Raw genomic sequence first — 20970 nt, 5'->3', positions numbered from 1 at the left:
AGGTAAATGAGGGAAATACTTACAGGCTACAAACTAAGAGACTAGTATGATTTTCAAAAAATTAAATGAGGAACTATAAGTAATTAAAATAGACGTGCCAGGCCAGGTGATGTATTCTAAAAGCAAGACATGGGAGCTGTTGGACCCCATTGTACTTTATGGTGACCACATCTGCAATAAGTATTGGCTGCTTGAGGAACTCTGGCTCAAAGCCAATGAGCTGAGCTGGAGTCTGCGCTTCGAACACTGGGACACATCAGGGATAGGGAGAGCTACCTGAATGCTGCATTTCAGGAGGTAGTCATGCCCCTAAGATCAACTACCTTAAAATGAGGTCAGTGATCAGGGACAGGATGATATGACTAGGAGGATCCAGGAGGTAATGCCGAAAAAGCTTCAGTCCTTGAGCTTATCTAACAGATTTGAGATTCTTGCTCCCTGTGTGGATGAGTGTGGTCTACAGGGAGGATGCACAAACTAATCATAGCACTGAGGTACATAAAGCCATTCAGGAGATGAAAAAGAGAAATGCAGTTGTAATCAGGGATAGCACAGTCAGCAAATAGACACCGTTCTGTTGCCAGGATCAACTGTTCCAAAGGCTGTGTTGCCTGCCTGGTGCCCAGGATCAAGATATCTCATCTGGGGTGAAGTGGAACTTTGAGTGGGAGGGAAGATCCAATTGTCATGGTCCACAGAGATAAACGTACAAAGCAAAAGAGGTTTCACTGAGGAAATATGAGTAGCACGGAATTAAATTAAAAAACAGTAGCCAAAAGGTAATAATCCCTGGATTAATACATGTGCCACGAACAAATTGGCACCAGGTTAACAAAGGTTAAAGAGGTAAACACATCGCCCAACTGGTTCAAACTCAAGGGATATTAGCATCAGTACTGGGATTGGATTGGGCTTCATGTGAATCATGCTAGGACCAGAGTCTTTGTGCAGTGCATAATTAGAGCTGCAGAAAAGGGCTTTGAACTAAATAGTAGGGGGGTGGGATAGATATATGAAAATTATGGAGATAGGTTAAGGGTGTGTGTGTGTCTGTCTGTGTCTGTGTCACGGGGAGGGGAGGAGATCAGCAGCCAAAACAAGTAATACAACAGAAAGAGTCATGAATCTAACTTCAGGCACAGCAGATATGGGGATGGTCAATCCAGCACTGAAGATGTAGTACTTAAATGCATGCAATTTATGACACAAGGCAAATGAGCTGATTGAAATTTGAAGGTACGATGTTATGGGTTTTGCACACACCTGGATGCAAGGAGATCAGGACTTGGAACTAATATCCAAGCATACACATCCTATCACAAGGACAGGCAGATGGGAAGAGAGAGCAGGATTGCCATGTTAGTAAGAAATGAAATGAAATTAATAGCAATAAGTGACAGAGTCACAAGGTTCAGAATCTGTGAGAGTAGAGCTAAAAAAAAACATGAAGGGAAAAAAAGACCCTGATGGGAATAGTGTATAGGTCTCCTAGCAGTAGTCAGGATGGGAGTAAGAAAATAAATCCGTATATAGAAAATACATGCAAGAAAGGTACTATTACTATAATCATGGGAGGACGTCAATATGCAGGTGGACATAGAAAATCAGGTTGGTAGCAGGTCCCAAGACAAGAAATTTGTGGAAAATTACGGTCTTTTTGAAGTAGTTTGTGGTACAGCCTATTCTGGATTCAGTGACATGTAATGTGGCAGATTTAATTAGGGAGCTGAAGGTAAAGGAACCCTAGGAGGCAGTGATCATAGCATGATAGAATTCACCCTGCAGTGTACAAGGGATTATTCCAAAGGGGGAAAAAAAAAGCTTTGACATCTTTCTCATGTGGCAATACTTTTACATATTTGTATACATCCCTATCGGTACAGGTTTTTCCTGCACTATTCCATCAAACAGGAGGTCAGCTAACTGAACCTCAGCTCCTTCATTTTTCACTTTCTTGCTGTAACTTATGGCAGTACGATCTTGTTACCACATTGTCTGGAAAAATTCCAGGGTATTTTTCTTTTAGCTCCTCAGTTCCTTTTGTTTTCCTTTGGCTTTTCCACCACAAGGGGCGTCACTCCCACCTCAGATCCTGTTAGGTCACTGCCAAGAACAAACTGTATTCCTGGAACTGACACTCTGTCAATCACTTCCACTGTAACTTCCCCAGTCTTGATTTGGCTCTGCAACCTGATTTTACACAGGGGAATGCTAAATCTGTGCCCATTTATTCCACAGAGTGCAAATAGTTTCATTTCTTACTATTTAGACTGGCCAGATCCCGTATCTCTTAAAATTATAACTTCTTTCCCTTCTCTTCCTGTTCTTCTTGAGTAAATTTTATACTCAGAGGTGAAGTCTTTACAGAGATCGGGCACTAACTCAATACCCAGCCCCTACCAAGGCTGCGCATTCTCCAGTACTGGGCAGAGTTAATTGGAAGGGGCACCTAGCAAAGACGACAGTGGAGCAGCAATTTAAGGAGTTTCCGGGGTAATTTGGGACACAACAGAAATTCATAAATAATAGAACAATCCTGATACATTTTCATGTATATCACACTGAACAGATTTGAATTTACGAAGTTCAGTACCTTCATCTTGACTGTTCTGGAATGTGAATGCTTCATTACCCTTACAGGCTAGGAAAACGGGAGAGTGAGAGAGCATGAGTGTGAGGGGACAGATGCTGGTGGAAAGATTAACTCTTTGTGGCCTCATTTGAGTGAACATCGGCTTGACATGGATTGAATGTTTGTGTTGTTCCCTGGAGCTCAAGATCTGTGAATGTTATGCATTTAATTTGAATTCTGAGAATCTAAGATGATTTTAAAAGAAAAAGCTATTTTGTAGGACAATGATCCTGGACATGTTAGTTGAGCGGGGTTACCTCATGACCTTTCCCACACAGTTTGGACTAGTTCCTCGTTATGATGTATTGTTAAAAGGGAAAGTTATCTAGCCAAAGCAATTGGCTATTTGGGCCTAGCTTGATCAAGGTTTGCATGTAGCTTAATTAGTCAAGGGTACTCAGACCGGTCAATGAGTTCTCTTCCTCTGCAAACTTTTTGCCATTTTATTGCTGCTTATCTGATTAAGGACATGTGGCATTTTTGTAATTTTAATACCAACTTCTGTATAAAGACTGCTTGTTTGCTGCAATAAGGGGAGTAGCCTGAGAGAGCTTTTAGGGCTAAGAGCTGGCGCCGCTTCCCAACTAATGGCTTTAGAACCTTAGCTCATGCCTGGCTTGTAGTTATCTACATTATAGTGTAACATTGATGCTATTGGTAAATAAAAGGTAATAATTTAAACTAAACTGTTTGTAAGAGTTTTATATTCCAGACTATCACAGATTACAAACTCCAGGACAAACCAAGACAGGATTACAGGTCAAGTCTATCAGTGATTCCCTGAATTGTCTTGAATAGATACTTTAACAAAATCAATTAAAATTTTGACAAAGGCCTTTGACAAAGTGCTGCACAGGAAGCTGCATGCAGCAAAATAAGATGAGCTCATGGTATGAGAGGCAAGATACTGGCATGAGTAGAGATTTAGTTGATTGGCAAAAAGGTAGAGAGCAAGGATAAAGGAGACTTTTTCAAGATGGCAGCTCGTGACCAGTGGAGTTCCACTGGAGTCAGCGCTGGGTCCACAATTATTCATGTTACACAGTAATTATCTGGACAAAGGAACTGAGGGCATTGTTGCTAAGTTTGCTGATAACATAAAGATAACTGAAGGGACAGGTAATGTTGAGAATACAGGGAGGCTGCACAACAGCTTGGGCATGCTAGGCAAGTGGGCAAAGAAATTGCAGATGAAATACAACATGGGAAAGTGTGAGATTACGCACTTTGGTTTGAAGAATAGTGGCACAGACTATTTTCTAAGAGGAGAAACCTGAAGCACAAAAGAAACTGGAGTTCTATTTTAGGATTCTCTTTGGATTAACATGCAGGTTTAATTGCATTTGCCTTCCTAACTGCCAATGTTAGCATTCATTTCAAGACGGCTAGAATACAACAGCAGAAATGCACTGCTGATGCTGTATGAGGCTCTGCTCAGGCTGCGTTTGGAATATTGAGTGCAGCTTTGGGCTCCTTATCGAAGGAAGGTAGTGCTGGTGTTGAACGTTCCTAAAGAAGGGCTTATGCCCGAAACGTCGAATCTCCTGTTCCTTGGATGCTGCCTGACCTGCTGCGCTTTTCCAGCAACACATTTTCAACTCTAGTGTTGAACAGGTGAAGAGGAGATTTACAAGAATCATCTTGGGATGAAGAGCTTGACATAAGGTGCAGTTCAGGACTTGCAGAATACTGAGAGGCCTGAATAGAGTGGGCATGAAGATGTTTCCACAAGGAGGAGAGACTAGGACTGGAGGGCACAGCCTCGGAGTGAAGGGACAACCATTCAGAATGGAGATAAGGAATTTCTTCAGCCATAGGGTGGCTAATCTGTGGAATTCATTATCACAAGGCTGTGGAGGCCAAGTCATTGAGTGTACTTAAGACAGAGATAGATAGGTTTTTTAGTAAGGGGACGAAGGGTTACAGCGGGTACGCAATAGAATGGGGTTGAGAAACATATCAGCCATGATCGATTGACAGAACAGACTCGATGAGCTGAGTGGCCTTATGAAAGTTGCCACAAATTGTTCAACAGTGTAAAATATAACTTCAAGATGACATTCAAATCTTTTGTGAACTGATTCACCTTTTAATCTTAAGTAGGTGCATCAACTCTCATGCTATCCTTCATCTTCTAGATAATTGTATTTTAAATAAGCCTTATCAATTTTAACTTCAATATAATGACTATTTAATTAGTATTGTCTGACAAAATGAATATGAAAGCACTTGAGCAGTGAACACATGTCAGGTGTCTTACATACTATGTAAGGAATAATCGTTAGTCCTATGGCATGCTATCCCAGTCATGGAATACTGAAGTTGCAAATCTTGATTTGTCAAAAATGAGGTCTGATTACAGAGAAAAAAAATGCTCCACTGTGAAGACAACTTTAAAAATGATTGTGTAATAAATCAACACAACATAGACTGTAATCTTTCATTAACACTGCTGAATGGCATCCTCGTACATGGTTGGCCTAGCTGATAGCAGCTTCACGCTTACAGTAAAAAGCCAATAATAGTGTGCAAATTATTTTCTAGCTTTTCTCATGAATTTTATCAAAATTAACATTTTCTTGTTTCAATATGCATTTTTACACTTCACCACACTAAACATTTGTACACAACAATCAACTAATGAGCCAGAACTCTCAAGGAATGTTATTCATCCTCCCAGAATAAGGATATTTGAAGTGTCATTTACTTACTTGTTTCCTCCATCTGCAAACGAGGTCCAGGGTGAGCCAAATACTGTTTCTTTGGTTACCTCCTGTGCAACACATTTAACAGAAATTTCTTAACAGGTTGTACAGCATTGCAATCTGAAAAACACACTTGTAAAATAAATGTTGATAGGGATTGATCAAGTCTTGCACATTCCTGTTATCAGCATTAGATAATCAAAATTACAGTTGAAAATAAACGATTTATCTGATATATAGGGATTGAGGATAACCATGATAATCTATGAATTAAGACTGAAGTTCAATAGGACCTTCTTAAACAATAAAGTACTCGATATTTGGTTTTCCAAGCCTAAACATTAAATTAAACAAACAATTTAAGCAATTTTATCAAGCTGCTTATCATGTTATTCATCAACTGTTCTATAGAAACTTGAGTAATAAATTCACTACTCGTTATGGCTAAATTGTTACCTTTTTATCCAAACAAACTACAATAAATTTCAATTTGGGTATTCCTAAAAAAGATCACATCTATAGTGCTCATGTTGTTGAGGTTCTGCTCGCCGAGCTGGGAATTTGTGTTGCAAACGTTTCATCCCCTGTCTAGGTGACATCCTCAGTGCTTGGGAGCCTCCTGTGAAGCGCTTCTGTGACGTTTCCTCTGGCATTATAGTGGTTTGTCTCTGCCGCTTCCGGTTGTCAGTTCTAGCTGTCCGCTGCAGTGACCGGTATATTGGGTCCAGGTCGATATGTTTGTTGATAGAATCTGTGGATGAGTGCCATGCCTCTAGGAATTCCCGGGCTGTTCTCTGTTTGGCTTATCCTATAATAGTAGTGTTGTCCCAGTCGAATTCATGTTGCTTTTCATTTGCGTGTGCGGCTACTAAGGATAGCTGGTCGTGTCGTTTCGTGGCTAGTTGGTGTTCATGATGCGGATCGTCAGCTGTCTTCCTGTTTGTCCTATGTAGTGTTTTGTGCAGTCCTTGCATGGGATTTTGTACACTATGTTGGTTTTGCTCATGCTGGGTATCGAGTCCTTCGTTCTGGTGAGTTGTTGTCTGGGAGTGGCTGTTGGTTTGTGTGCTGTTATGAGTCCTAATGGTCGCAGTAGTCTGGCTGTCAGTTCGGAAAAGCTCCTGATGTATGGTAGTGTGGCTAGTCCTTTGGGTTGCGGCATGTCCTCGTTCCGTTGTCTTTCCCTTAGGCATCTGTTAATGAAATAGCACGGGTATCCGTTTTTGGCGAATACATTGTATCGGTGTTCTTCCTCCTCTTTTTGCAGTTCTGGTGTACTGCAGTATGTTGTGGCTCTTTTGAACAGTGTCTTGATGCAACTTCTTTTGTGTGTGTTAGCGTGGTTGTTTTCATAGTTCAGGACTTGGTCTGCGTGTGGCTTTCCTGTATACCTTCGTGCTGAATTCTCCGTTCGGTGTTCTCTGTACCATCACATCTAGGAATGGGAGTTGGTTGTCCTTTACTTCCTCTCTCGTGACTCGGATTCCTGTGAGTGTGGTGTTGATGATCCGGGGTGTGTTCTCCATTTCTGTGTTTTTAATGATTACAAAGGTGTCATCCACATATCTGACCCAGAGTTTGGGTTGAATTTGCGGTAAGACAGTTTGTTCTAACCTTTGTATTACTGCTTCTGCTATGAGTCCAGAGATGGGTGAGCCCATGGGTGTGCCGTTGATTTGTTCGTATATCTGGTTGTTGAATGTGAAGTGTGTTGTGAGGCACAGGTCCTGTAGTTTGAGTATGCCGTCTTTGTTGATAGGTTCAACGTCCTGTTGTCTGTTCTATATGTCCAGCAGGTTGGCTATTGTTTCTCTGGCTAGGGTTTTGTCGATAGAGGTGAATAGTGCCGTTACATCGAATGACACCATGGTTTCTTCCTTGTCTATGTGTATATTTCTGATGACGTCCAAGAATTCCTGTGTTGATTGTATAGAGTGTCTGGATCCGCTGATCAGGTGTTTCAGGTTATGATAACAAGGAAAAGACATAACCTCAACACCAAGGAGAGGGAAGCACTAAAATCACTAAGAAACGATAAGAACATAATTATACTACCAGCAGACAAAGGCAGAATGACAGTCACCCTGGACAAAGCAGAGTCCATCCAAAAAGTACAACAACTACTTGCAGATACCAACACCTACCAAAAGAGGGAGTCTGACCCCACCCCACAGCTCACAAATAGGATAAACAACACACTGAGGAATCTACAAAAAAACAGAAGATAACCAGGTCTGACCTACAAAGAATGAAACCTGAAAACAACACCACCCCAGATTCTATGGACTACCTAAAGTGCACAAACCAGACATCCCACTCAGACCCATAGTATCACTACCAGGGACACCATCACACAAACTGGGTAAAGAACTACAGCAGAAACTGAAACACCTGATCAGCGGATCCAGACACTATACAATCAACACAGAAATTCTTGGACATCATCAGAAATATACACATAGACAAGGAAGAAACCATGGTCTCATTCGATGTAACGGCACTGTTCACCTCTATCAACAAAACCCTAGCCAGAGAAACAATAGCCAACCTGCTGGACATACAAAACAGACAACAGGACGTTGAACCTATCAACAAAGACGGCATACTCAAACTACAGGACCTGTGCTCACAACACACTTCACATTCAACAACCAGATATACGAACAAACCAATGGAACACCCATCTCTGGACTCATAGCAGAAGCAGTAATGCAAAGGTTAGAACAAATAGTCTTACCGCAAATTCAATCCAAATTCTGGGTCAGATATGTGGATGACACCTTTGTAATCATTAAAAACACAGAATAGAGAACACACACCGGATCATCAACGCCACACTCACAGGAATCCGATTCACGAGAGAGGAAGAAAAGGACAACCAACTCTCATTCCGAGACGTGATGGTACAGAGAACACCGAACGGAGAATTCAGCACGAAGGTATACAGGAAAGCCACACACAGACCAAGTCCTGAACTATGAAAGCAACCACGCCAACACACACAAAAGAAGTTGCATCAAGACACTATTCAAAAGGGCCACAACATACTGCAGCACACCAGAACTGCAAAAAGAGGAGGCAGAACACCTATTCAATATATTCGCCAAAAACGGATACGTGCAATTTCATTAACAGATGCCTAAGGGAGAGACAACGGAACGAGGACATGCTGCAACCCAAAGGACTAGCCACACTACCATACATCAGGAGCATTTCCGAACTGACAGCCAGACTACTGCGATCATTAGGACTCATAACAGCACACAAACCAACAGCCACTCTCAGACAACAACTCACCAGAACGAAGGACTCGATACCCAGCATGAGCAAAACCAACGTAGTGTACAAAATCCCATGCAAGGACTGCACAAAACACTACATAGGACAAACAGGAAGACAGCTGACGATCCGCATCCATGAACACCAACTAGCCACGAAACGACACCACCAGCTATCCTTAGTAGCCACACACGCAAATGAAAAGCAACATGAATTCAACTGGGACAACACTACTATTATAGGACAAGCCAAACAGAGAACAGCCAGGGAATTCCTAGAGGCATGGCACTCATCCACAGATTCTATCAACAAACACATCGACCTGGACCCAATATATCGGCCACTGCAGCGAACAGCTGGAACTGACAACTGGAAGCGGCAGAGACAAGCCACTATAAAGGCCGGAGGAAACGTCACAGAAGCGCTTCACAGGAGGCTCCCAAGCACTGAGGAGGTCACCTAGACAGGGGATGAAACATTTGCAACACAAATTCCCAGCTCGGCGAACAGAACCACAACAACAAGCATCCGAGCTACAATTCTTCTCCCAAACTTTGAATGCTCATGTTAAAAATCCCAAATGACCAAACTCTGAAGGAAAGTAAATGAAACCATTCAAAAGTTGGCAACTATTCATGCTGAAGGCTTTCTTTTCAAGGAAGTACCACATATGGCGTCAATGATCATTAAAAATTTTTATGGTCTTCTATAAAAACATCTCTGAACAGGTGGATTAGAAAATACTTGTAAACTAGGAGCAAGATTAGGCCAGTCACACAAGCTGCTCTACCACACAATAAGAGCCTAGCAGATCCAATTGTGGCCTCAAATACAATTCTTTCCACCCACAGTAACATTTGAATCTCTTAGTCAAGATTCTATCTACCTTGACCTTAAAAATATTCAATGACTCTGCCTTCATTGATTCCTCCCAAAGAAAGTTGGGAATGAAATTTCTCATCAGAACCAAGGGTCCAAGACTAGAAGATATGTGGTAGACCACTCAGAATAAAGAGAAGGAAAAAATTCTTCACCCAGAGAGTGAACAATCTGTGGAATTTGCTACCACAAAAAGCAGTTGAAGCCAAAACATTGTATGATTTCAAGGAGTTGGATTTGGCACTTGGTGCAAAATGGATCAAAGATTATAGGGAAAAGGTAGGGACAGGTGTTGCGACATGGCAGTTAACCCTTCTGTTAATTAAACCAAGCACCCAGAAAAGCTTGCCTCACCTCGTAATCTGTTAAAGTGTGAGTGACAGAGAACTCCCAAGTTCCACTATTTAAAACAAAATCAATTTATTCTTTAACTCTAAAAATGAACATTAAACAACAACTATTCATAACTCTAAGCCCACCTTTCTCTTCACTGCTTATTACCTGCCTCCAACTCCATAACAACATGCTGTTCCAATAAGACACTTACTAAAATTACATCAAGGCAGTACAGTGGCTCGGTGGTTAGCACTGCTGCCTCACAGCACCTGGGACCCAAGTTCGATTCCAGCCTTGAGTGACTGTTTGCGTGGAGTTTGCACATTCTCCCCGTGTCAGCATGGGTTTCCTCTGGGTGTTCCGGTTTCCTCCCAGTCTAAAGATGTGCAGATTAGATGAATTGGCCATGCTAGATTGCCCATAGTGTCCAGGGATGTGTAGGTTAGTTGCATTAGTCAGGGGTAAATATAGGATAATAAAGGTAGGGGAATGGCTCTGGGTGGGTTACTCTTCAGAGGGTTGGTGTGGACTTGTTGGACCAAAGGGCATGTTTCCACACTGTAGGGATTCTAAGTTTCTAACTTAATTTCAAAACCACATAGCGCCTGTTGTCTTCGGTGTTTGTCTTTCTTCTTATGGCTGAAGAACTCCCTGGGTGATTGTCTTTCTTTTTTACTGCAAATATGTTTAACATGAAAAGGTACCTTTGATAGAGAGAGTGTTTCCTAATTTCTTGGGTCTCTCTCAATGGCAGTTGCCCTGCTTCCAATTTTCAAAATGCCTGCATATTTACATTCCCAACATCAGATCGTCTCATTGGTTTGATGTTGGCAAAATAATAAAGTCAAACTCAATTGGGGTTTAGTATCTTGGGGCAGAATTTAAACCGATAGGTCAAATTCAAATTGTTATCAAAACAGCAACCAACCTCAGGGTATCCATTTCACAGCCAAATGCTATATATTTTCAATTTTCCAGTACAGTCAGATAGCCATTAGTCATCACACAGGTGCTTGCAATCTCTCAGTTCAGAACACCATTCACTCTCTCAAAGGTACAGTACACACCTTCAACTTCATAACACAGACTATAGAGTTGGATGATAAGCCATGGTCATAATGAATAAAGTGGACTCAAAGGGCCGAATGGCCAAAACATGCTCCTATTTTGTAGGTTTCATCTGTATCTGTGAAAGGCCCCTTATTTTACTTGTGCCCCCAAGTTTGAGTGTCTCCCGTAACAGAAAATAGCCTTTCAGCATACACCCTATAAAGTTCGCTCAGGCTTTTGTATGACTCAACGAGATGACCTCATATGCTTAAATCCCAAATGATAAGACCCAACCTCACACTCCTGGCAGTTACATCAGTCACGTGAAACCTTCCCGAACTGCTTCTTATGCATTTGAATTTTAAAATAAGGAGACCAAAACTGTACAGCACTCCAATGGGGCCTTATCAATTCCTCTACAACTACCAAAACATCCTTAGTTATACATTATTTCCTCCTTGCAACAAATGACAACATTCCAATTATTTTCTTGATCATTGCTGAACCAGCATATTAACTTTTTGTGATTTATGTACTTGGGAGTTTTAATTATTTTCTATTTAAATAAAATGCTGCTTTTACATTGTCCCCGCCAAAGTTGGCTTGTTTACTTTTTCCTCCTTCCTTCATCTGTCATTTTTCAAATTTCTGCTCACTTTCACAACCCACTGACATTCATTGCAAACCCAGTGTGTTCCCTTCCATTTTGTCTCATCAGTAAATTTAGTAATCATACATTTGGTTTCTTCATCCAAATCATTAACTTAAATTAGTTAATAGTTGACCGTCTCAGACTGACCCTGGTAGTGCCTGACTTGGTACAGCTTGCCAACCTGAAAATTGACTCATTTCTGAATATCATTTCATGTTAGCTATCTAATTCTCCATCCAGCCTATTGTATTAGCTGCTACACCATGCTTTTCTTTTGCAAAGTAATCTTTGGAGTGGCACCTTGTCTGGAAGTCCAACTACAGCATATCCACAGATTCTCCTTTATCCACATTGCTGGTTATTTCCTCAGAAAAATCTCCACTGACTTTCCTTTCACAAAGTCACGCTGGCTCTGTACAACAGCATTTGTTATGTCCTCTAAGAGGTTCCAGTACTGTCATAAAATACATGTCAAATTAACTGATCTGTAGTTTTCCTCTTCGTTATGATCCCCTACCACTTTTTTTGAATAGAGCAGTCGCCTTTGTTACTTTGTAGTCTGATGAAGTCTTTCCATAATCTAGGAAATTTTGGAACAGTTTCATCAACTGTTTCAGCACCCATTTTTTTCAAGACCTTAGGATGAAGTCAATCAGGACCTGGGGATTATAGCTTTAGTTCAATACCACTAAAACGTTCAAGGTGATCCAGCTGTAAGATGGAGTCACTCTACACTTGTTGAGAAATGTTAGTGAGTGAACAAGAATCTATACTCCTCTATCCATTGACTTTTACTTTCCTCCAGTGCTTTAACTTGGGCTTTAAACTCCATTCAGACATTCTTGCCACTGCTTGGAGTCGTACTACCATAATATTTTCCAACTGCAGAATTTATAATGCAATGGTGAAGCTGTGATTTACTAAGCATAAGGCAAGGGAGGGGGGTAGAAAGAAATCCTGCACATGTGCACCTACCAAACACAAAATAACTGTTTCAAGAACAAAGACGGGGGAAAAAAAAATTGCATGATCTACAGATAATCTCTGAGTTACATAAGGAGGTTCTCTGCTGTTAAAGGAGAAGATTTGAGTGCAACTGTCTACAAAACAAGCATTTGAGATTTAGCCCCGGTTGAAAGAATCATGACCCAACACCGGACAACCTCCACATCTTGTCCAATATTTTTCCAGGAGTTTCATAACTTAGCAGTTTGAATATCTTTGTGCAGTAAAAGGGAATTCCCTACATATAGTTTGCTAAAATAATTAATATCCTGTTGAATGGAATCACAAGACATCACAGATATTGTTACAAATTAATGGGCAGTTCACAAGTTTGTAGTATGTTTCGTACCCCTATCACATCTAAATTCACTGGGAAAGCTAGCCTTGGCTGATGTGTGCAATGTGCATCAGATTTCAACTTATGGCACATTGCAGAATGGAAACTTTACCCATTAAAAAAAAGCAAGGCAACTTCTGCATGATAATTTATAACTTAATGTTTCTACAATTATGGCAAAAGAAGAGAGAAGAATTTGGCTAGTACTACCATGGCCAATCAGAAATCTACAAGAATTTTATGAAAGGTTTATGATTTTAATGCACTGATTAATGCATTTGAATCAGCTTCCCATGTTCAAAATAAAAAAAAAGTTGTTACTTGATTTATTTTGACTAAATTAATACTTTTGCTAAAATAACAGGTTCAGCCAATGAACTAAACCTGGTGGCCAAAGGGCTATGAAAGCTTAAATTTTAAAGGTTAGGAATGAGGTCCCAGAGAAACAGTGTAATCCTTTCAGATCATCTGTAAGGGCATATTCTGATTGCATAACACAAGCTTACATTTAGACAAGAATCAAACTGAATTTGCCACAACTTAGTGGAACTCCTGGCACTGCAGGTTTTATGGATGAGGGTAAAGCAGTAAATGCTTCCCATCTGAAATTCAGAGAACCTGATTCTTACATAAAATCTTGATTCAATGGATGCATGCCCATTGGTCAACTGTCAAAATTTTCTATTGGATAGATGAATGGCTTATAAAGGTAAAGATGTGTTATGCACAAGACCACAGACCTTCACAGAACTATCTCCAGTAAATTGATATGTTCCCTAAATAAGGGCCCAAAATGTTCATAGTTCTCCAGAACTGGTCTCACCAGTACTTTGTATCGTTGCAGTAAGACTTATACTGTAAACTCCAATCCTCTTGAAATAAGAACCATCATTGTACTGGTCATCCTGATTACCTGTTATACATGTGTGCTAGCTTTGTGTTTTGTGCATAAGTACTCCCAAGTTCCTTTGTGTTGCAGTTTTCTGTAGTTTCTCTCCATTTAAATAATATTCTGTCCTTTGATCTTCATTCCAAAGTGAACAACTTCATATTTTCTAAAGAGAACAATGTTTGTAATTTTTCACAATGCTGGGGATTTCTTTTTTTTTTGTGTAGGATTCCTTTCCACAACTTGTGCAAAATGGCAAGCAATGTTTAAATGTTCCTACACCAATTTAGCAATTATTTTCGAAGAGGTTAAATTAATTGTCTTTTTAAGTAGTTAAAGGTTGAAGTTCACACTTACCATTTCACAGTGAGCCTCAGTTTCTTTTCTTAATGGTGGTTCAAACTGAATTTTGTCAACTGCAAAATAATTACTAAAATTAGCTCCAAGGATAATAACAACGAAGACAACTTAAGTCAGAAGCTGCAACATGTGTGGGAGAATGAGAATGAACACCAACTAGCCACAAAAAAGACATGACCCACTCTCACTGGTATCCTTACATACAGAGGAGGAAGAACACCACTTCAAATGAGACAACACATCCATCCTAGGACAAGCCAAACTAACATGCATGAGAAGTCCTAGAAGCACGGCATTCCAATCGGAACTCGATCAACAAACACATAGACATGGACACTATTTACCACCCTCTAAGAAAAAAGAACAGGAAGCGATGCCACCAACCTAAGGAAACCTAAACACATTAATACAAAACGGGTCACGAACAAGAGTACTTCACCAGAGGCTCATTGATGGTGTTACCTAGTATGGTGACGAAACATCTGAAAACAAACCTACCAGCTCACCGAGCAAACTTACACCCTTAGTTATTTCAATCAGGTTTCTGCCTTGTCAAAAAACTGAAAAAGCACTTATCAAACTCATCAATGACATCTAATGCAAATATGAGCATGACAAACTATATTTCTGTCTCCTTCATTATCCACATAGAAGCTTTGATGTGATTAACAATAGCTCCTTCCTCCAAGCTTCTCTGTTGTCATCTAGCTAGAGGGACTGTACTTGCATTGTCCTGCTATTCTCACCTTTACTGCAATTATCAGATTTTCAGTGACTAAAAATTCTCTTTCATCCCGCAAAACATTATTTTGCTATTTTTCTGCCCTTATTTCTCATTATAATGCTCTTGGTCACATGTCTCAAGTTCATATGTCGGGTGGTAACTCTTTCAAATTCTCCAACGTCTGATTTGATACACTGCTTGCCTGACAGCTGGTAATGGGTAACTCAGAATTTCTTAAGACAAAATCTTCAGTCCTCACACAAGCTCCATTTCTTAGCCAGTGACCCCACTCTTCTTGAAGGTAACTGAGTTTGAAAGAGGCCAGTTGCAATGTTGGTGCCCTGCCTGATCCCAAGAGACCAAAATCTAAGATTGTACAGAGTGATTAAATGGAATAAAAAAGCAGATGTCACCACTTGTTAGAAAATAGGTTTGGGCACTTATTAAAAAGTTTTAATTTTCACCGGTTCAGTGTATAATTCTGAGATTTAGATTCCCAGTCTGTCAGGCAAATGAAGAATTTTCACCCCAAAAAGCCAAGTTCCTGTGGTTAACAAGTTAATCAGAGTTGTCACTGTTTTATTCTGGAGAAAATAAGCTTGAACTGCAATTATCAAAACAAAGAACTTTTCACAAAGTAGGGATAATATTCTAATTTGATGTACTATACAAATCTAGATAAGTTAAACTGTTTGAAGTAGTATTTATCCACATTAAGCATCAATTAGCTATTACAATTCCTAAATGATAAATGGAACACAAAACATCACAAAGTCATAAATATGCTAGATTCTGCTACATCCATCAGTACCAAACATCAGAAGCAGCTACAAAAATGCACATTGTCATCTGAAAGTTAAGTCACTTTGTAGCAGAATCTTCCATCAATAATTAACATTATCCATATAGGCAACATCCACTCGCCTACCCTCAAACAACTCAATAAAATTTGAGACAAAACATCCCCCACAAAATGCCACACTGACTATCCCTAATAAATCCATTCTTTTCCAAATGTGAGTGAATCCTGTCCCTAAAGATTCTTCTCCAATAATTTCCATAATACTTATCAAAGGCTCACCAGCCTATAATTTCCTCAGAATATTCCCGTTGCTCTTCTGAAACAAAGGAACAACACTGGACATTCTCCAGTTTTCAATCTTGCCTGTGGCTATAAAGAATACAAAGATCTGTCAAGGCTCCAGAAAACTCCTTCCTTGCCTCCCTCAGTATCCTGGAATAGATCATCTCAAAAGTTAACAAAAATAGAAAATAGAAATTTAAGAATGAGCCAGGATGTTATCTAGTATGACATTAAGATTGCCTAATAAGTAGTTTCAGGCATTTATGAAATACATTTCAGATTGCCATCAGCACAAAATGAACAACACTCCTTCCCAAGAGTATTTAAGTTACTTTGAGAAAAGAAATGTTGCTGTGAGCCCGTTTAAACTAGTTTTTCCCTCAAAACTAGAATATATGAACAAGTTACCACAACCTTGCGTGAAGGAACAGGATAGTAAAGTAAAATAAGTAAAGCTTACTAACAATACCAATCAGCAACTAATTTTAGCTACAATCTAATAACTTCCCATTCAATTCCCATGTCTTTACATTTGAGCTGTGTTCAAATTAACAATTTTCCAAAGACCGAGTTACCTTTCTTTAAAACTGAAACCATTGCAAAATGTACAATGTCATGAGGTTTTAATTATTCAGTTAAGTTTCCAACAAAAAAAACCTTATATCAAGATTGTCTATCGATACTGAAAGATACAGCATGTACTTGTGATGCCATTGTTTAAAAAGGGAAGTAGACAAAAGATGGGGAATTATCGACCAATTACTTTAACCTCTGTAGTGGGGGAAGATACTTGGAGTCTATTACCAAGGAAGAAATAGCAAAGCATCTTGATAGAAGTTGTCCCACTGGGCAGACGCAGCTTGAATTACGAAGGGCAGGTCATTCTAAACAAATATTTTGGAATTCTATGAAAACATTACGAGCAAGATGGGCAATGGGCACCCAGTGGATGTGGTGTGCCTAGGTTTCCAAAAGGCCTTCGACAAAGTGCTACGTAAGATAAAAATGCATGAGATTACAAGTAAAGTATTAGCATGAATAGAGGATTGGTTGACTAAGAAAGCAAAGAGTGGGGATAAAAGAGTGCTATTCTGGTTGACAATCAGTAACTAGCGGTGTGCCTCAGAGATCAGTGTTGGGACCGCAATTATTCACAATTTATATAGATGATTTGGAGTTGAGGACCACACGTAGTGTGTCAAAGTTTGCAGATGACACTCAGATGACCTGCAGAGCAAAGTATACAGAGGACTGTGACACTTTGCAGAGGAACACAGATACTTTAAGTGAGTGGGCAAAAGTCTGGCAGATAGAATACCACGTTGATGAATGTGAAGTCATCCACTTTCGTAGGAGTAACAGTAAAAAGGATTATTGCTTGAATGGCAATAAGCTGCAGCATGCTACTATGCAGAGGGACTAGGGAGTCCTTGAGCATAAATCACAGAGGGTTGGTCTGCAGATACTACAAGTAATTAGGAAAGCAAATGGAACTTTGTCCTTCATTGCTAAAGGGATTGAGTTTAAAAGCAGAGGAGGTTATGGTGCAGCTGTACAGGGTTCCGGTGAGGCCACACCTGGCATACAGTGTGTAGTTTAGGTTGCCTTACTTGAGAAAGAATGTACTGGACCTATAGGGGGTGCAGAGGAGGTTTCACTAGGTTGATCCCAGGATTGAGGGGATCAGCTTAGGAGGACTGACTGAGTAGACTGGAGTTACATTCATTGGAATTTAGAAGAATGAGGGGCATCTTATAGAAACACAAAATTATGAAGAGAGAGATGATTCCACTGATGAGTGAAACTAAGACAAGAGGGCATAGTCTCAAAATTATGAGAAGCAGATTTAGGACTGAATTGAGAAGGAACTTCTTCAACCAGAGGGCTGTATATCTATGAATTCCCTGCCCAGTGAAGTAGTTGACGCTACTTCAGTAAAATGTTTTTAAAGCGAAGATAGATTTTTTTTTGAACAATAAAGGAATTAAGGGTTACAGTGAGTGTGTCGATAAGTGGAGCTTAGTCCAGAAAAAGATCAGCCATGATCTTATTGAATGGCGGAGCAGGATCAAAGGGCCAGATGGCCTACTCCTGCTCCTAGTTCTTACGTTATCTCCTGTATCAATAATAAGGCAAGGAATTGGCAAATGAAATCAAACACTCACAGTTAAGCTCAGACTGTGTCTTTTCTGCTCTCGCGTTCTTGCTACTGGAGCGAATGGTATGAGGAACAGCAGAGAGTGACTGCAAAAGAAGGAAAGAGGGAATTACAATACAAACATGTTAGCTCTTCGGTACATGGAATTTCTTGGGAGACTCAAACAAGCATGATGCCAACAATGAGCCTTTAGCTTGCCACACTTGTTAGGCAAAATCATCTTTCAGGGGTTAATGAAGAGTACATCCATTAATACACCCTTCCCATTTGGTACCACAGAAAACAGGTTGAATGATTTGTAATTACAGGTCTTGAATTCTTAATTTAAAGAACAGTATACATAGCTTGTTAACCTATTAATTGGTGAATGAGCAGTGAAACTGACATTTCAGATTGGGGCAGAACATAGGCCAATCTCATTTTAGCTTTAGCCAGCTGTGCTATTTGAATCTGGTTTGTTACCATACTGTCGTGTATACATTACAAAATGTTGGATTCCTTGGATTTGTCTTTGGATTCAGTATCCTTGGTTTATTTTTTAAGGTCATCCTTTTTCAGTTAATTTAATTGATCTTCAATTTGCAGTATGATTCAATTGGTGCTTTGAAAACAAGTAAACAAAATTGTTCTCAGCATGTTATTTCATACCTCAAGGTCATCATCATCTGGCTCGCTGAAATGGTGATTGTCGGGATTATTGACTTTGTCCAACAACTCTAATGCCAACGATTTGGATAAGATTGGTTGTGTTAGAAATGAATGCTAAAGAAGCAAAAATAAACAAATATGAATTCTCATAAAGAAAGTACTGAGTGAAGTTTACTGCTCATGCATTTTATAATCAAATGCCATGGACCTTTGGCTCCTGTAGTTGATCCTATCACTTCTTGAAACACTGCTAAATTACTGCAAAAAAATACTCAATACAAGTTTCAGACTTAAATACCTTAACTACAGAAGTGCTGGTTATTCTTGCAAGTACTTTGAATGCCTTCTGTTCAGAACCATGCTTAAATGATCAAATGTTTAATTGTACAGTAGTTTAACTCAACAACTTGCATTTACTGACTTTAACACAATAAAACATTAAATATAAAAATCTGCTTCCACCATATGCAGGCAGTGCATTTCAGATTCTAATCATTTAATGTGCATATACAACTAACATTAAAAATCACACAATATCACAAATATAACAGACATTCTGCACCTCTGGAAATATTCACACAAAACATCTGATCCATACTCTCTACAAATATTTTCATTTTCTTCCTGTCAGTGTGGTACCTAAACTTTGACAGTTCAGACCTGGCCAGCATGTTACAACGTTACACCACAAGTTCCCGCTTCCGTACTTTACTGCTTTATTTATAAAATTGGGAAACCTATGACTTCTTAACAACTTTCAATACCTGCCACATCACTTTCAATAATTTATAGCCTCAAGTCTTTCTACTCATGCACCACTTTCAAACTGTACTCTTTTTGTCTCTTCTTGCTTCTATATAAGTCAAAAATCACAACACCGGGTCATAATCCAACAAGTTTATTTGAAACCGCTAGCTTTCAGAGACGTGCTCATTCCTTAGGCAGCTAGTGAGAGAGAATACATTAGACGCAGGATTTATAGTAAAATATCAAAAGGATCAGACAACTTATGTGAATGTATTGAACAAACCAAGATGGCCGTTATGTCTTGAATCAGTTAGACTTCAGGTATAGGTTTCAATTGAACAACATGTAAATCACTGCCCCAAGATAACATCAGGTTTTATCAGAATAAAGGTGACATCTTAGGTGCGAGGCCATATGGTTGTATTTCATCCTGGAAGCAGATTGATTTTCTTTAAAAAAATAGGAATTTATAACTGACCAACTGACTATTTACAGATTGTGCACTTTTTGAACAAAATAGAATGTACCTGCAAATTCACCCAAGAATTTATATGTGTACGTGTATGCATTTGGGGAGGGTGGGGGTGTGGGGGAGGGAGAAGAGGGAAGAGCGTGTGTTTGCATGAGAGAGAGAGAGAGAGAGAGAGAGAGAGAGAGAGAGAGAGAGAGAGAGAGAGAAAGAAAGAATGGGGGTAGGAGAAAGAGAGAGCGACAGAGGGTGAGTGAGTCTGTGAAAGTGTTTTTGTGTGAGAGTGCGTGTATGTGCCCATGTGTATGAATGTGTGACAGTGTAGAGTGTAGTGGGCTAAATAGAAAGAAACACAGCTTGTCTATGCCGTAAGTATCGTTATTCTCCTCACAGTTCACAACATTCCCAAATTAGATGTAATTGGCAAATTTTGAAATTATTCTCTGAAAGTGCAAGATATTTGACACTGAACAACATCACAGATTAGAATACTGAACCAAGGAAACTTCAAAACACACTTTATTCCAATCCAATAGACAATTGTGCACGACTGTTATACGCATTACCCAGACAATTTCACATCCAATTTGCTGCTGTCTCTCTCTTATCCCATAGGCTTCAACTTTGCTAACAAGCCAGTCAATGTGGCAGTTCAAATGCTGTTCGGTAGTTAATCAACCTTGTTAATTCATCAAAAACTCAATCTAGTTAAACACAAATTGTTCTCAACAAGTCCGTACTGGTTTCCATAGCTTAGACATTTATACAAATTGAATGTCACGTATACAGAGGCACAGTGAAGAGCTTTGTCTTGCAAGCAATACAGGCAGATCACAGAGTTAAGTAGCATAGTTAATTAAATAATAGGTAAACAGCAGCAAAATCAAAAGCACAGGTACAGATAAATGTTCAGAATTTGAGAGTCTATTCAGTATTCTAACAACAAACTGTTCCAAAACCGGCTGGTGCACATGTTCAGGCTTCTGTACCTTCTCTCCGATAGTAAAGGTTGTAGA

The 20970-nt window shown here is 39.7% G+C and overlaps 1 protein-coding gene across 1 annotated transcript in view; it reads right to left on the bottom strand.

The window, feature by feature from the left end:
• map4k5 (mitogen-activated protein kinase kinase kinase kinase 5) overlaps positions 1-20970 on the bottom strand; it is a 184635-nt gene that overhangs the window by 51289 nt on the left and 112376 nt on the right. Inside the window, exons 12-15 of the mRNA XM_060829188.1 lie at positions 18739-18852; positions 18098-18176; positions 14122-14180; positions 5344-5405 (exon numbers count right to left, since the gene is read on the bottom strand). Coding sequence (XP_060685171.1) covers positions 5344-5405; positions 14122-14180; positions 18098-18176; positions 18739-18852 — 314 coding nt within the window. The remainder of the gene's footprint in view (positions 1-5343; positions 5406-14121; positions 14181-18097; positions 18177-18738; positions 18853-20970) is intronic.

Source organism: Hemiscyllium ocellatum, chromosome 8, assembly GCF_020745735.1.
Source record: "Hemiscyllium ocellatum isolate sHemOce1 chromosome 8, sHemOce1.pat.X.cur, whole genome shotgun sequence".
NCBI classification, from domain to species: Eukaryota; Metazoa; Chordata; class Chondrichthyes; order Orectolobiformes; family Hemiscylliidae; genus Hemiscyllium; species Hemiscyllium ocellatum.
Note: the sequence above shows the minus strand (reverse complement) of the source record. Positions and strands in the feature narration are given on the sequence as shown.